Source organism: Lissotriton helveticus, chromosome 7 (assembly GCF_964261635.1).
Source record: "Lissotriton helveticus chromosome 7, aLisHel1.1, whole genome shotgun sequence".
In the NCBI taxonomy this organism is placed as follows: Eukaryota; Metazoa; Chordata; class Amphibia; order Caudata; family Salamandridae; genus Lissotriton; species Lissotriton helveticus.
Window position 1 is genome coordinate 1,043,066,438 of NC_136068.1, and position 16,836 is coordinate 1,043,083,273.

At 44.1% G+C, this 16,836-nt stretch overlaps 1 protein-coding gene across 5 annotated transcripts in view; it reads left to right on the forward strand.

The window, feature by feature from the left end:
* Positions 1-3,968: 3,968 nt before the first annotated feature.
* The window catches only part of LOC144769674 (uncharacterized), a 202,481-nt gene continuing 189,613 nt past the window's right edge, over positions 3,969-16,836 (forward strand). For 2 of the 5 annotated variants that reach the window (XM_078653866.1, XM_078653867.1), the window contains exons 1-2: positions 3,970-4,459; positions 12,996-13,040. In XM_078653866.1, coding sequence (XP_078509992.1) covers positions 4,426-4,459; positions 12,996-13,040 — 79 coding nt within the window. In that variant the 5' untranslated portion in view covers positions 3,970-4,425. Of the gene's footprint in view, positions 4,460-12,995; positions 13,041-16,836 lie in introns of all 5 variants that reach the window. The other 3 variants (XM_078653864.1, XM_078653863.1, XM_078653865.1) reach the window with 3 other exon arrangements.

Here is a 16,836-nt window from a genome sequence, read left to right on the forward strand (position 1 = left end):
GGTGGTGGTGGATGCGGTGGATGTGGTGGTGGATGTGGTGGTGGTGGGTGTGGTGGATGTGGTGGTGGATCTGGTGGTGGATGCGGTGGTGGTGCATGTGGTGGATGTGGTGGTGGTGGATGTGGTGGTGGATGTGGCGGTGGATGTCATGGTGGATGTGGAGGTGATGGTGGATGTGGTGGATGTGGTGGTGGATGCGGTATGTGGTGGTGGATGTGGTGGTGGATGTGGTGGATGTGGTGGTGGTGGATGCGGTGGATGTGGTGGTGCATGTGGTGGATGTGGTGGTGGATGTCATGGTGGATGTGGAGGTGATGGTGGATGTGGTGGATGTGGTGGTGGATGCGGTGGTGGTGGTGGATGCGGTGGTGGTGGAAGTGGTGGTGGATGTGTTGGATGTGGTGGTGGATGTGGTGGTGGATGTGGTGGATGTGGGTGTGGTGGATGTGGTGGATGTTGTGGTGGATATGGTGGTGGATGTGGTGGTGGATGTGGTGGTGGATGTCATGGTGGATGTGGAGGTGATGGTGGATGTGGTGGTGGATGTGGTGGTGATGGTGGATGTGGTGGTGGATATGGTGGTGGATGTGGCGGTGGATGTGGTGGTGGATGTCATGGTGGATGTGGAGGTGATGGTGGATGTGGTGGTGGATGTGGTGGTGATGGTGGATGTGGTGGTGGATGTGGTGGTGGATGCGGTGGTGGATGCGATGGTGGATGCAGTGGATGTGGTGGTGGTGGATGCGGTGGATGTGGTGGTGGATGCGGTGGTGGTGGTGGATGCGGTGGTGGTGGTGGTGGATGAGGTGGTGGATGTGGCGGTGGATGTCATGGTGGATGTGGAGGTGATGGTGGATGTGGTGGTGGATGTGGTGGTGATGGTGGATGTGGTGGTGGATGTGGTGAAAGTGGAGGTGGATGTGGTGGTGGATGTGGTGGTGGAAGTGATGGTGGTGGAAGTGATGGTGGTGGTGGATGCGGTGGTGGATGTGGTGGTGGATGTGGTGGTGGTGGATGCGGTGGTGGTGGATGCGGTGGTGGTGGTGGATGCGGTGGTGGTGGATGTGGTGGTGGTGGATGTGGTGGATGTGGTGGTGGTGGATGCGGTGGTGGATGTGGTGGTGGTGGATGCGGTGGATGTGGTGGTGGATGTGGTGGTGGATGTGGATGTGGTGGTGATGGTGGATGTGGTGATGGATGTGGTGGTGGATGTGGTGGTGGATGTGGCATGACATTTTTATTATATACAGAGGGGTACTTATTTTGTACCAATCACTGACCGATGTTAATGTAAGGTTTGTAGATGGTGGGTTGCGCATGCCTTGTTTTCATTTCCATTATAATGACAATAATCCTTTCTTTGACCCTGTGCTCAATCAACGTGGACTGTATTATAGTGAATACGAGGGGCTTAGATAAAGAAATAGGAGAGGCGAGGAGGAAGGGAAACTGGGGTAAGGAACAAGCGACGGAGGAGAACAAGACGGAGGGCATTGCTGGGGGGAGGAGAAATGCGGCACGGCGGGCAGGGGAGGGGGCGGAGCGGGGAGAGCGGCGATGAGGGTGTGAAGGTCTCACATGAGGGGGCGTGGTATCTTAAGTCGTGTTGCTTTGGGAGGCAAGATTAAAAATGTGTAAGCACATCTCTTTCGTAGGGAGTTAAACAAAGTTAAAACAACTGGCTCCAAAGGTTTTGCTTAAGTATGTGTGAAGTAATTAGCTGTCTGCCTCTGCTTTCTTTCATTGCACTGGCATCTAGGTGTTAGGCTCAGATGGCTTGAACAAAAGACGGGCTGATGGTCTTTTAAATCAGGCCTTTGTTTCTGCCCAGCTGGATGTTAAAATAAAGCCCCCTCCCTTCCACGCAGGTTAATACAGACAAATGCCGGCACTGCTGAATGATGTCCCAGCGTCCGAAAACGACACTAGAAGAAATTCAGCATGTTTTACTGAGCCAGAAATATCCGCCACATAACCCTTCTCTCCAACACTGTTTGGAATCGATCGGCTGATTTGTAAAATTACAAGTGGTCAGAGGGATAAATCTGACGGCAAAGAAGAAAAGGAACGCGAGGCTTAAGGAGATTAATGTAGGGATGGATTTGACAGAGAAAAACAGATATTTGAGATTATAACATTTCAAAGCAATGTGTCACCCGGAGATGGGGACATTAGATCCACAGAGTAGGAGAGAAAAGAAATGGTTTACTTTTTTGCTTTGGGTTATTTTAGATTTGGGAATTTCGAGCATCATTTGCTTAATGTAAAATCGATTTTTAAAGTGGGGTCCGCAGCACCTACTCAGGGGGTCCTTGAAAATTAAACAATATAAACTTGCTGATAAAATAAAAATGCACATAAATAGCCACATTGAAGAAAAAAAACCTCTATAAATGAAAATAAATGTGAAATTGCAGACAAAGAAATGAAGCTTGTAACTTGGCTTGATTTGTGGAAGCAGAGCAAGCACAGCAGCCAGAATCCAGTATGGACGACTGGCGGCTTTACATGAAGCGCCGGTCTGTGACGACAATACGAGCACAGGCATCAGGAGCCAAAAGAGGCTAGCAGATTGATTTGTCTTTTATAAATCAAATAAAATGATGAAAAATCTCCAACTTTCCAATTAAAATAAATATTTAGATGCTTGAGACGCGGCCGTGAAACTGAAAGTACGGCCGACCGGCCGTGAATAATTAGGGGGTGAGAAATGCGCTGGGAGGGCTGCATTTGATGTGGTAATGCGAGGCAGGCAGGCAGGTGGCTGGTGGCATTGCGCACGCGCTTTTTAGGGCTTGCGCTTGCGCAATGACCTAAAAAGCACATGCACTGCAAGGAATCGCCAGTTAGGTAAACTCTCGATAAGCCCCTATATATCTCGCTCCCGCTCAATGCGCATGCGCATTGAGATAGGTCGCTCGACCTAAAAAGCACTACTACAAATCAGTGTGTCTGTATTTGCAGCTGTGCCCTAAAGCTTCATAAAATTCTTAAAATTGGGTGAAGTACTTAAAAATGTACTGAATAATTGTGAGGAAATGTATTTGATATTTTGTTGCCAGTTAAATTGTTTTTCAGAACGGGGGATGCAGCACTAGATAGTTTAAAAGCATTCGCTTACTTCTTGGCTTCCCTCCTTTCCCGCTGTCACCCATTTTGGGCACTCCAGAAAATAAATACAAAAATAATAAATATGTGAATAAATAAGTAAAGCTGCAATGTGATATATTTGAGGGTATTGTTATGGGATTGTAGTGAGTGGTTTAGATTATAAAAGAGATACATTGAGAGAGGTGTGTGGAAGAATTAGTACTTGAAGATCTGTGCGTAATATCAACCTGACAGAGATGAGTTATGGCAGAAACTTAGCAATTTATGGTCATTATTTTATAAACGACATTGATCTATATCTGCTTAATTTGCAGGGGGTCGCCCTCTTTTTATTCCCCTAGGACACAAAATGCTTCCATAGATTCGAGTACAGTCACCCTCTTAGCAAACCTGTATCACAACCAAAATAAGGTTTATTCCCCATTCACTGCAATGGGATAACTTTGGTAAAACATCTGATTTCAGGGTCACGTGGTTGACACGTATATGTTGACATATTGGAAAACAATCAGATTTTCTGTAGGTATACATAATTCTACGGCCCAGCCAGATCTACTTGAGTAGTCATTTACACCGAAACCCTGTGTTGCGCTACAAATTCCAATTCGTGTGCGTCGCCCAGGAAGGCGATGACAAGGTGGCCTGTCAGGTGGCACCCTTTAATGGCACTGCCCCTGAGCTGTGAGAAGTTTCCAGTGCCCCTCTATCAGGACCGCATCATTTGAGAACGTACTTCTTCTATGGCCTGGGAGCGTCGAGGTAGCGCGCAGACAGCAGGACTAGGGGTGGGGGGTGGGCACCAGGGCAGCTCCTGCCAGCTGAGTCTTTGGGCGGGAGCTTTCCTGGCACCAGAGGCCCTATCTCTCGCCTGCAGACAGGCAAAGCGAGGGCGGGGCCACAGCTCAGCGTGTACATTCGAGACCCCCAAGCCCTAACCAGTCTACGAGGGGCAGACACGTCTGTTTCACTGAGGGCAAACCATCAGCAGCGTCGCAGAGAGGGCGGGCCTGTGCCACCAAGTAGTAACACCGCCTCGGACAAGACCATTGCAGACAGAGGGCAGGAAGGCCTTTGTAACTGGGTGCAAACCCAGCCACAGACGCCACAGCATCGCAGAGAGCGCTGGCCTTTCCCACTGCGGGCAAACTTCGCCTCGGACAAGAGCTTTGAAGACACGGACCACCGGGGGTCCTCTCATCGCCAAAGGCAGGAGCACAGCAGGCAGGAGGCGCTGAGCCGCTTCAGACACAGCTGCCTCGCAGGCCGAGGAGGCCTGGACACCGACTACAGGGACCAAAGGAGGCGGAAGTAAACATGGAGCTCTGCCTGCTGTTTTTAGTGCTTCTAGGTGAGTTTTTCTCAGGTCCCTCTTTATGGCCTCATCTTCACTTCATCTATAGATTTTTAGCTTATTCTCTTCTTCCATCCCATATATCCACATATATCTCTTTTTTATACATTCTCTTCCTGCTAAATCAGTCGTTACCTGGGTCTCTTAATCTCTGCCTCCCACCCCCTCCCCTCCCCTTTCACTGTTCTTCTTAACTTGGAAACGCGCAGACACCTAAAGTGGGCTTTCACCAGCCTGTTTCATGGCGCTGAGGAGGGAACAAGAAGACAAATACAGGTGGGTAGAGTATTAGTCGTAGGCGTGTCTGTATAGCCAGGTTCTGAATGTTTTCCAGAATTCTAAATAACAGGGTGCAGTTCATATTTCCATGGGGAAAGAATTCCATAGGTTGGGAGCAATTACCAAAAATCTAACCTAAAAATGGATTCTTGAATAGTCCCTTGAGTCAATCGAGGTGTCAGCTACTATTCAGCGGGGGTAATGAAGCTAAAAGAGCTGACCACTAAGACGTTTTATTGGAAGATCCTAGCTGCTGATCAAAAACCCTTTCACCGCTATTCCGGTAGTTGTTTTAAGATGGTTCTAATCACATCTTATTGCATGCTTCTATAATCGGATTGATGCAAACAAAAGTCCTATCCATATGCCTGTATCTTTATTAATATTCATGATGGCAATGTGTTATTATTTAGATATGGATGAACGTTTTATTATTATGATCTGGTTGAATGGTTGACCTTTCACTGGTGAATTTTTTATATGTTTTAACTGAACAATTTATATTTGAAAATAACTACATGTTTGGATGGAGTTGGCCAGGTTGGTCTAGTTGCAGCTTAAAACTGTGTAGGCGAAAAGATGCCATTCACTTCGACAGGCTGCACTCCCCGATGATGGGGACCAGACATCGGTGTTTTATGATAAAGGATCCAGCCAGGTGGTCCACTGGTGGAGCAGTCAGGTATATAAGAACCTCTCTTGTGGCCTCCTGGTTGCATTCAACAGGGTTTACAGAACTGTCCTATCATAGAAGATGAAGGCACTTGTCATGAGGAATAGTCCCCTGGCACTCATTCACTTACAGTAAAAGTCAAATCCCCCCTTGGCAAATACCAAACCACATGTATATACTACATTCACTCTTAAATCAACATTCAGGGATAGTATGGCATGCACTCTAATGATTAATCGTAAGTACCACAGAAGTATAGAGATACAAGGCTCACATTATGTATTCTCAAGTGGCTTTTTAATTTCAAGCTAAAGGCCCATATACTATGTCCATTGGTAGTATCACAATAGAAAATGTTTGTACCATTTCCCAAAATTAAAACAGTTACCATCTAAAAACATTCTGTGGTAATTACATGTTGTACACCATACTACGCAAATACATGTATACAATAAAGTTCAAACAAAATCGTAAACAAACACAGGGATAATAATAAACAAACAAAACCAGTGGTCTATTCAGTGTAACTGATCTGTTATGAAAATGCATTCACTTACTCCAGCGAGGTAACTGAACACACCTACTCCTAGATACCAGAGGTCAAAGCTTCAGAAGAAGCCAAGAACTGAAGGGCTTAATGGAGGGCGGCATGTTGGCATTAATATGTTTCAGTCTGAGAGGTGCTCCTAGGGGGCAAGGGGATTCAGGCTCAGGTTCTGGAAATGTCTACTTTCTGTAGGAGATTTGGTATTATGGAGCAAACACTGGTCGGGCCGCAGAGGCTACAGGCTGACCTGGATGTCTATTACGGTGCTTGTCTGTGGACAGTGAAAACTTCTGAAACAAAAATATTGGTTTTGCGGAGGACAGTAGTGAAAGACAGCTGGTATCTCAGTTGGTCACATAATACTTTGGCGATGTAAATGCTAGGTCACTGAATTGGAATTTTGAGGTAAAAGTGTTGTGTAGCTGAACAAAACAAATGAGCTGTACCTCAAATATGTTTAATTCATTCTCTGTGAAGTGTTGATGCTCTGTCAAACAGTTAAACGTTACTAGGTGGTCTATTGATTGTAGTGTTTGGTGGACAAATGAATCCTCCGCCTTTGAACGGTACAATGTGGAAAGGGGCATTGGGTCTTGTAGTGCCTTGCAAGTTAGCAATGACTGAACCTTTTTTGCTCCTGATGTACTCTGTAGAGGTGTGATGTAAGTGTTAGAGGAAATGCAATGAGAGCTGGTTCAGAATGTTGAGTTCGCAGTTATTCGCACACGAATAAAGACATGTAATACTAAGCTCCGTGTGTGGTGTAGTCATTGGCGGGTACCCAGGCTGGGGAGAATGCTACAATTGGTGACGAGGTAGGGGATGAGTAACCCAAAGATCGACAGTGCTCTCCCACAGACCTTGCTGTGGTCTAAGCAAACTGCTTGTGCGTGCCACATGTGCTGTCGTCGTAGTACAGAATCGACGCTTAATGCATGTGGAATCAAAGCGCAACTCCAGCTGCTGTGAAGCAGTTAAAAATAACAAAAGCACTGCAGAGAATCTACATGTTGTTGGCCGAGAACCTTCTGGTCAGGCCATACATAAAGTTACCATGCTGACACACAAGATAAAGTCATACATTATATGGAGTATTAACGCTGAAGGTGGATATAGCCAGGTGTTCAAAAAGCAGTCATTGATAATCGAAAATTGTAAAATAATGCTGTGAACAGAAGCGCTGCACAGTGGACATAAACCAGGTATCAGGAAGTGCAAATTAATGTCTATAGAAGAAGAAATAATTGACTTACCAAACCCGTCAAAGAGAGTCATTTAACCACTACATTTGGTGAAGTGGCTCGAGGAGACGTTCCCAAGATTGTGCTGATCACAAAAACAGCCAAGGGCTCAGGCATAGTTTGCACAATTAAGCCTGCAGCGATCATCAAGCAGCGTCAAAAAGAAAGCTACTTTCTGCCTCACTAAGTTCCACACTGGTCTACAATGCCACTGCATTCCTGAAACCACCACCACCTTTCAATACCGCTAGAAAGCAAAATATTGGCAATAGAAGGATTGTTTGGATAGAGACATTTGAAGATTTCATTTTTGCACTCGAAGAGACTGATAAAAAGATTATCAAATACCTAAAAAATCTTGTTGGTGATGGTGTAAAAGAAGTCATAAAGATAATGCAACGAACTGACGAACCAGTCACATGCTGTCAGATTAAAGAAGCTTTGCATCTCAGGTGCTGATTATGAAAGATCTATTTTCAGTCAAGATTGACATGAAGTTGGTGAAACCATTGATGAATTTGTGGAGTGACTCAACACATTCATCAAACACTGTACATTTAATGAATTTCATGATCAAGAAGTTATTCATCTTAGAGTTATTGATGGATGCTCGTCAGGTTCATTCAGAAGACAAATGCTGAGAGAAGCTTTCAGTCTGGAGCAAGTGTTACTGGTTGCCAGAGCTGAAGAGCTTGCTGATAGGCAAGCCACTGATATGAAGGCAAGGGGTATCCAGAATGAATCAGTCATGAGTGTGAAAAGTAAACCAAAGCAAAAGGCTGAAGGATACAAAGTGATGTTAACACTTAAAAAGAAGTTGTGTTTTAGATGTGGAGTTTTGTTTCCACCTGAAGATAAATGTCCAGCTATTGGAAAGATGTCTAAAGGCAGTAGGAAGGAGAACCATTTTGTGAAGAGCTTTAAAGCAAAGGAAAAAGTGAGTTTGTCACAGCACGAAGACAAAATGGCCACCAGAACATTCCAGAAGGAACTTTTGACGCGCACCCATAAGGCCAAGCGGTAACATCTGTTAAGAAAAATCGATACTGAGTGAAGTTGATTGGCATATAAACCATTGTGAAACAGTTCTTCTGTAGCTGTATCAAGTGAAAGTGTAGAAGATGGTTGCGCCATGTCGAAGTTTGCCTCAGAAAAGCATGAGCATGTTGGATTGGCCGTATGTGAAGAAAAATGTCAGTCAAAGAAAATTCGACATGCCAAAGCATCAAAGTCATTCAAACATTGTCTGAAGATTATCCTGAAAATAAATGGTTGTTTGACACCTTTCATTATGGACAGTAGCGCATCAATAAACATTATGCCTGAGGATAAATAATGATGAATTGTCTCCATTACCACAACTTACACCATCAAAAATCAAGGTGCATACATGGGCTGCATTAACGCCCGTAAAAAGTCAAGGTTCATTTGCTGTGACAGTGAAACACAAGAAAACGAAGGTGCAAGCACCCATACATTTTCCTCAAGGCCCAGTGTCTACTGCCTTTCTACTCAGTTTCAGCACAGCTGCTGATATGGGGCGGATTTCTGTGAACTTCAACAAGAATGATCACTACGAAATAGTAAGTCAAGTCCCTTAGTTGTTTTATGATACGGCAAAGCTTAAAACTATGAAAGTAAAGTTGAATATTAATGAGGACATCCGTTCTGTTGCTCAAAGACATAGGCAAATTTCTTTTCATTTACCAGACATTTTTGAAAAATAACTTGAATCATTACTTAAGCATGATATCATTGAACGTTCTACTAGTCCAACGCCATGAGTTTCTCCCATAGTGGTAGAGCCCAAAAAAGCACAGTGAAGGAGATGTACGCATATGCGTAGACATGCGTCAGGCAAACAAGGTAATTGAACAAGAACGACATCCAGGTCCACACATTGCTGACATAATAATGCAACTAAATGACGCAAAGATCTTTTCTCACCTTGATTTGAATAAAGGTTATCATCAGTTGGAACTCAAAGAAAATTGCAGGTACATTGCAACATTTTCTACACATTTTGATTTGTTTTGATACAAAATACACCGTTTTGGTGTGCCATCGCCTGCAGAGGTTTTTTCAAAACATCATTTGATGAATCATACAGCCTGTCATAAATGCGTTCTATTATAGCGATGATATATTGGTTTCACACAAGTATGTTGTTTACTTACTGATGCACGTTTGACTTTGAATGCAGACAAGTGTTAGCCCCATAAAACAAAGCTCAAATTGTTTGGCTATATTTTTTCAATGGGGTACGACACCCGGTCCTGCCGATGGTTCTAAAATTGTTATGAAGTTGCGAGGGATGAGCTACACTGATCGTGGATTGGTGAACAAATGCCTTACGTAAGTGATTTATCATGTTTTTAATATGATTTCTTGTGCAACATCTTACAGCATAATAAGTGTATACCATCACATGATGCCAAGCCCCGACGGTTGATACCTGTACTACTAAAAATGCTATTAAAATCTTTTTTTTTTTAAATGACAACCGATCCTGCTAAAGTGCAAGCGATGTCAAATCCTGATCCCCCATATGATGTTTCTATGGTGCATTCATTTCTTGGCATGGCCAGTTACTTTTCCGGATACAAATGAGACTTTGCCACTGTAAGTGCTCCATTAAGAGACTTGATGAAAAAGAATGTTTCATTTCATTGGTCACATGAATGTGAGAAAAGTTTTAAGAAAATCAAACAAGCCATTAAGAATGCTACTGAAATGGCATATTTCACTCCGAAAATTCATACAAAGTTTGTTGTCGACGCTAGCCCAGTTGGCTTAGACGCAATCCTTACATAGCACAGCGGACACCTAATTGCTCCAAGGCATATTGTGGCATATGTAAGTAGGAGTTTGTAGCAAACAGAGTGTCCTTATTCACAACCTGAAATAGAAAGCTTAGCTATGGTATGGGCTTGTGAACATATCCAGGTATGCCTGTAAAGAAGGCCTTTTACTCTGGTAACTGATTATCAAGCTTTACTGACTATATTTGGTGATTCAAAGGCCAAGATGTCTCCTTGTATTGAACGATAGGGACTACAATTGCAGGAGTACAATTATAACATTGTGCATCATCCAGTGAAGGACAACAACCCTGCTGACTACTTTTCCAGAGTGACCTCTACAGGGTCACAGTAATCCATCCAAGACAGCTGAAGCCTTTTTCAATTTCATTGTAAAATCAAACACTACAGCTGCCATTTTGCTAGCTCAGATTATCCCTACCATGTGGCATGATAGTGACATGCTAAAGTTGAAAGATATAATTACACATCAGTTGTGGAACCAACACCCTCGACCTATCAACAGTGATTGTGAATATTAAAAATACAAAAATGTCAAGGGTGAACTGCCCATACCTCAGGAAGGAGTTATACTGCGAGAGTCAAAATCTTGAATCCGGAAAGTCTGCGACACAAAAGGATTGAAGTAGCCCACGAAGGACATCGTAGAATCGTTGCGGGAAACAACGTGTACAATGGAACCATTACATCGCACTACACTTACAACGCAAGCATTACAGCATAACATCCTTTACAATGCATGACACTACAACGCAGGCATTACAACGCATACCATTACAACGCATGACACTACATTGCATGTCACCACAACACAGGCATTACAACGCATACCATTACAAAGCATACCATTGGAGTTAGAATAGTAATTTTAACCCCTACATTATCCAACACTTAACCTACTGTTGCACCCCCTGGAGTTAGAATAGTAATTTTTACCCCTACACTATCCAACACTTACCCTACTCTTGCACCCCCTGGAGTTAGAATAGTAATTTTTGCCCCTATACTATCCAATACTTACATTAAATGCAATGTAATTGTATGCGTTGTAATGGTATGCATTGTAAAGGTAGTATGTAATGGAATTCGTTGTAAAGGTAGTTTTTAAAAATGCGATGTAGTGTCATGCGATGTAATGGAATGCGTTGTAGTGGATGTTGCGATGGAAAAACTGCATTGCAAGTGCATGCGTTGTTAATGTATGCATTGTAACGTCATACATTCCTAATAGCATCATCAGAGCACTTTTCTGTGGCCACAGGCCAACTGACAAGTTGAGCACTTTATGATTACACTAAAGAAAGGTGTGCATCACACTACTCTTGAGAAGCTCAATTTAGAAACTGTGCTAAACAATACCCTTAGAACGTTTCGTTCAAAACCTCACTTGACCACAGGTGAAAGTCCTGCAACACTGATGTTCGGGAAAGCACTGACAACCAAGATAACTCAGTGGATCTATCAGAGAGAGAAAATTCATGAGAAGGACTTGGTTCATAAACAAAAGATGAAAGCATATGCTGACAAAAGACGATATGCGAAGAACATCGTCTTTAAGAAAGTAGTTCGAGTGCTCGCCTAGCAGGTGCATAAAAGAAAAGCTGATGCTTCATTTGATGCAGAACCTTTTCAAGTGACACATGGTGACTGCCCAGCGCCCTGGGAAGGTTATTACCTGAGACTCTTCTCATTTCCAACATTTAACTCATCCTTCATCAGATCAACATGTTGAAAGAGAGACTGGATCTGAAGTATTTGTGACTGCTGTTGCCTCCGCACCATCAACGCAGATCCTAGACATTGATGGAGACAGTTCCCAGTTTCCAAGACAAGATGGGGAGGTTGTGGCCTAACGACTAGCGTGGTTGAGCTCAAATCTGGGGAACTGGGTTCGAGTATCGGCAATGATTCTGAGCAAATCACTTATTCTCCCCGTGCATAACAAAAAAATTAATGTGTCCTTGTGTAACACAACTGGTGCTCATGTTAATCTCTCTGATACCAGATACCTTCGGCTCAAGCTTGTGCTATATAAAACTCTGGAATTAAAAAAAAGATGAGGTTGAACAATTAAAGCACCAAAAAGATTAATTCAAGAGATCTAATTGTACATGTGTCTATATTTTGTAATTTCTTTTTTACTTTTTTACTTAACAGAGAGGGAGATGTAGTGTCCTGCATGCCCTTATGACTAAAAAGTGGTCTCCAAAGAGCTGTGACTTAATTGTTAGAGTGGAATTAAATGAAGGCTGGTTTAGATTGTTGAGTTCGCAGTTACATGAATAAAAACATGTAATACTAAGTTCCGTGTGTGGCGTACTCATTGGCGGGTGCCCAGGGTGGTGAGGACACCAAAGGTCTCAGCTGAGGTGGGGTTACAGAGGGTTGTTGTGTGACCTGGGAATCGCCTAAGTTTATGTTCCAGTTGAGCATTTCTGGCTCAGGTCCCTGGTTCAGCGCATTAAACTTGGAGGAAGCTCAAATAATTTCAGAATTCCCCGCTAACAGATGGTAGTAGCGGGTTAACCGGACTTTAGGGACTTTGTACAGAGTTGTGCACTAATGTGAATCAAGAGGATCTTGTCAGGGAAGAACTGTGAAGCAGAGCTTATAACAGGATGTAATTCAGAAAGGGACGTAAGGTAGCTTGCTGCAGACCGCTCTTGAGCACAAGGGAAGAGATCACTGTGGACGTGTTATGTATGAACTTGTGTCGGAAACTGAGGATTACATGATTGTTGATGAAAGTCTTTTCCGAGGATGGTTGAATGGCGGAATGGGCCACTCTGGGGCCTGAAAATGGCAAGTCAAAACTTGGGTGGAATACGCTAAGTACACATGGAATTGAGGAATTCAACAGCTACTCTGCATGATAATGCAAATCTGTAAGCACTGTGTCATGTCTTGTCTTCCCTTTCTAAACTAGACTATATTTTCAATAAATAATCAAATTTCTTTTCTTTTTAATCAGTTGTAGATCAAACAAAGCAGGAAACAGGATCAACACCCCCGACAGGTGAGATCCCACTGCACAAATGCATGCATTCACCTGTTAGACGAGGTAACTTGGTGTCTTTTCCTCTCACAGAGGCTTGTGAGCTCTTTTGAGATCCATGTTTGTATCTGCCTCTGCCACCTAAAAACATGGGCTAAATCCTAAAAAAAGAAGTGGGAGGACTAACTATGTTGGACAGTATGCAAGTGACATCACAGCGTTACATCACTGTTAATGACATCGCCCGTGGCATCACAATAAGTGGCTTCTATAAAAGAATTAAATAACAAAATGGGTATTTAAACGGCTATTCATGTAAATACTCACACAGTCTGATACGGCTGACATTCTTACAGTGCATGCTAGTCTTTTATTGAACAACATCAAAAGCTAGCTTCCGAATCGTAGTTTCACTTAAAATGCTGGTGAAGTGATAAGCTGTGTGCCTTTGTTTCCCCTCCACTGCGATGGCATCTAGGTGTGAGGCTGCAGATAGATCCTTGGCAGGATTGTACTACAATAACAGAAGGGTTGATGAGCTGCTGAATGTGTCCTGGTGTTGGAAAATTACACCGGGGCAAGTTCAGCTTACCGCACTGGAGCCCAACTACTTAGCAGCGGGGTTGGTATTCACCTTGTGAAAATAGTGGGTAGACGCCATCTATTTGTGTGTACTCTGGACCTGTGTCCTGCCTACAAAGAAGTGTGAGCATTAGGGGTGATGCATGCAGATCTGTCCTCTCCTACAGACGCGTCTTGTCTTTCTCCCTCTCTCAAAGAGGTGCCTATGCTCTAACGCGATGTACGTGAGCCTGACCCTCTCTCGACATGCCTGCGCTCTGATGTGATTGAATGTGAACCTAACCCTCAATCACAGACATTCTGGGGTTCTGATTTGGTTAATGGCTGTCCCTCACTAAGAAACATGCCAGCGCTCTATGAACGCACGCCACCAGTGGCGTAACAAAACTTGAGGGGGCCCCCCATTCTCTGCGTCAGTCAAGGCCAGCGTTCCACCATACTGCATGGGCACACCCCAGCCATAAAAAAGGATTCTGATTCCTCCATTGGTCACATCCGCCCTTTCATCGGGCAATTTACATACATCAGTAAAAACTGCTGCTGCGCCCTCCAGCAGTTACATAACACTGCCTCCAGCCGGCCCACCAAACAGATCCTCCTACTTGATGACCCACCTTCAAGCGAAGCCCGCTCAGTTGACCACCTCTAAACACAGACCACAGCCTTTGTGCCTGCTACTAACGCATCCATTACACTCTACTCTCACCCCTACGATACCCGCAGTAATGCTTTTCCTCCCGCCTTTAAAACCACCCCTCGAATGTCACTGTGAACCTGTCCACCACCGACAGAAATACTGATGGCCGGTTCCCATCTAACCACTGCCTACCAGTAAAGACATAGCCTTTCAGTTGCTGCCCTCCCCAATGCCACTGTAGTAGTTTAAAACATGTTTAAAAAATGTCTTCAACTAACCACCCCAAAACAGTTCTTCCTGCAAGCCTCTACGGCATCAAAGCTGTTCCTGCTACTTTTCATCCTCTGCATGATGCATAGAATAATATTAAATGTACATAGGGTGCGATTTTTGTTTCCTCACACCAACATTAATTTACAATATGTACCCCACTAAACCATACCTTCTGTCAAAAGCAAACTTGATCCTATATGTAGCACCAGTCAGCAAGTACCCCAAGGACAAACACCAGGGAGAATGCACGATTCATGAAATTAAACCTACAGTGACAACGCAGCAATTCCCCACCTACTGTCAGCCCTGCGATGCCTGCAACCGCTCAGTAGCCATCAATACTGGCACCGTCTAAAACACATTTCTACTTCCTTTCAATGGCAGCTCCTGATACATATACTTATGACTTCTGGGTGGTATCTACCAGGCCCGGACTGGCCGTTGCGGGCACCGGGCAATCCCCCGGTGCACCGCAAGGGTGGGGGCCGATTTTGGGTCCCCTGAGGCCGTTTTTGTTAGAGGACCGTATTTGCAGCATTGCTGCAAAAACAGCCCTGTAACAAAATCGTCCAAAAACCGGCCCTGGCAAAGAGTGCAGTCCGTTGGGGGGGCCGGCGGAGCACTTTGCCAGGGCCGGTTTTGGTTCTCGGTCCGGCCCTGGTATCTACCAGAGAACACAGCATTCTTTGTCTTCCTAAGACTAACCATATGCTGTCTTCCCCCTTCCTTACTAATAACTAATGGAGCATAATGAAAAAAATATATTGTACTTTCCTATGCAAATAGAGTATCAAGCACTTGCTGCCCACAGCCCTCACCAGATCCACACGTATCAATATTCTGCAATCGCACCATCCTGTCTACCCTATTATTATCTGGAGATGTTTTTTATCCCTTCTGTGAACTGGGAAAAGCAATACCTTGCATGAAAACAAGTCCCTTTAAAATCTTTGCTACTTATACAGGCTCGCAAAGTACATACTTGTTTTTACTAACTGTCATTGTAAAGCAAACATGTAACTCATTCTAGGATTAGAATGACTGCTTAGAAGTGTGGAAATTAATACTGAGACGTTGGATGATTTTTTTGCATGTCTGCCAGACACTCGTTCTTCCCTGCATGCACACACAATGCAACAATACAATTAAGCTTAACAAATTGTTCAGAAATGTGCCGGAAGGTAAAGAAAAAGCCCATATTATTTTTACAATGAAAAATAGACAAACGTCCACTTTATACTCCATGACATAAAAGCCTTAGCGTGCACAGCTTGTCCAAATCCACGCCACCTAATTCAGCCCTGCCATGTACCATCCATCTGGCGTCAGACTAACACATTTCAGTATGGTGATCCGCATCACCACACTGAAATGCAAAATCATGCATAACAGGCATTGCTCCTCCTCGGGTACCAGTGCTGCTAATCAATGCTGGAGTAGTATTATTTCCATGTGGCCGCCATCTGTTTTCTGGCACTTCCCCTGTCTCCTAAACGCAATGCAGTAAATTTCGGTATGCAGTACAGCTGCCTGTGTGGTAGTCCTGTAATGAATGTCCCTTTTCTATGCCCACAACATTTTGCCGTATTTCCGTAGTGTGTCCATAAAGTTAGGTCTCGGGAGGATTTGTTGCAGGCACGCGTGCACCATGCACCGGCAGCCCTACAATGTCAGCCGCTTCGAGTGCGACATCTTCAAGGACTGGTTCCTGACGGGAGCTAGGGGCTTCAAAAGGGCACCAGAGCTCTGGAGTGGGTGATGTGACCCGGGATAACCTCCGCCTCCCTGCGGAGAGCGATGTGCAAAAACATCTGCTCTACAAGGAGGAGCCGGGATCTAAGATTCCCACATGATGACATCACAGCGCTGAAGTGCCCAATTTCATTGCTGTCTTGTTGTTGGGGAAACGATTGGGGGAACGGAAATAACAATGAGTAAGTATTAAAGGAATAACATGTGGGAGTCTGTTTCCAAGCTGATTCCTACTTGTTTTCTTCGAAACTTTCACATGGCGGTAATAGCTACTTTCAGCAGCAGACATACCAGAATGAAAAACAAAAACGTTAATTGTGAAGGTCCCGAAACTCCTGTGACCTAGGTGTATTGGTAACTCTTACCTGTGTCAGAGCGTTGATTTTTTCAGATGCAAGATAGATATATAGCTGCCCTGATTAGGGGTGTTATATTGAGTAATTGCTAAATGCGTGACAATGGTTTCCGAAAGCGTCACTGTACCCAGGTAACATTGTATTGATACCGCACATTACACTCTTGGAGTGCATAGACATAACCTCCTCTCCCCTTACTGCCATGAATTATTTCTCC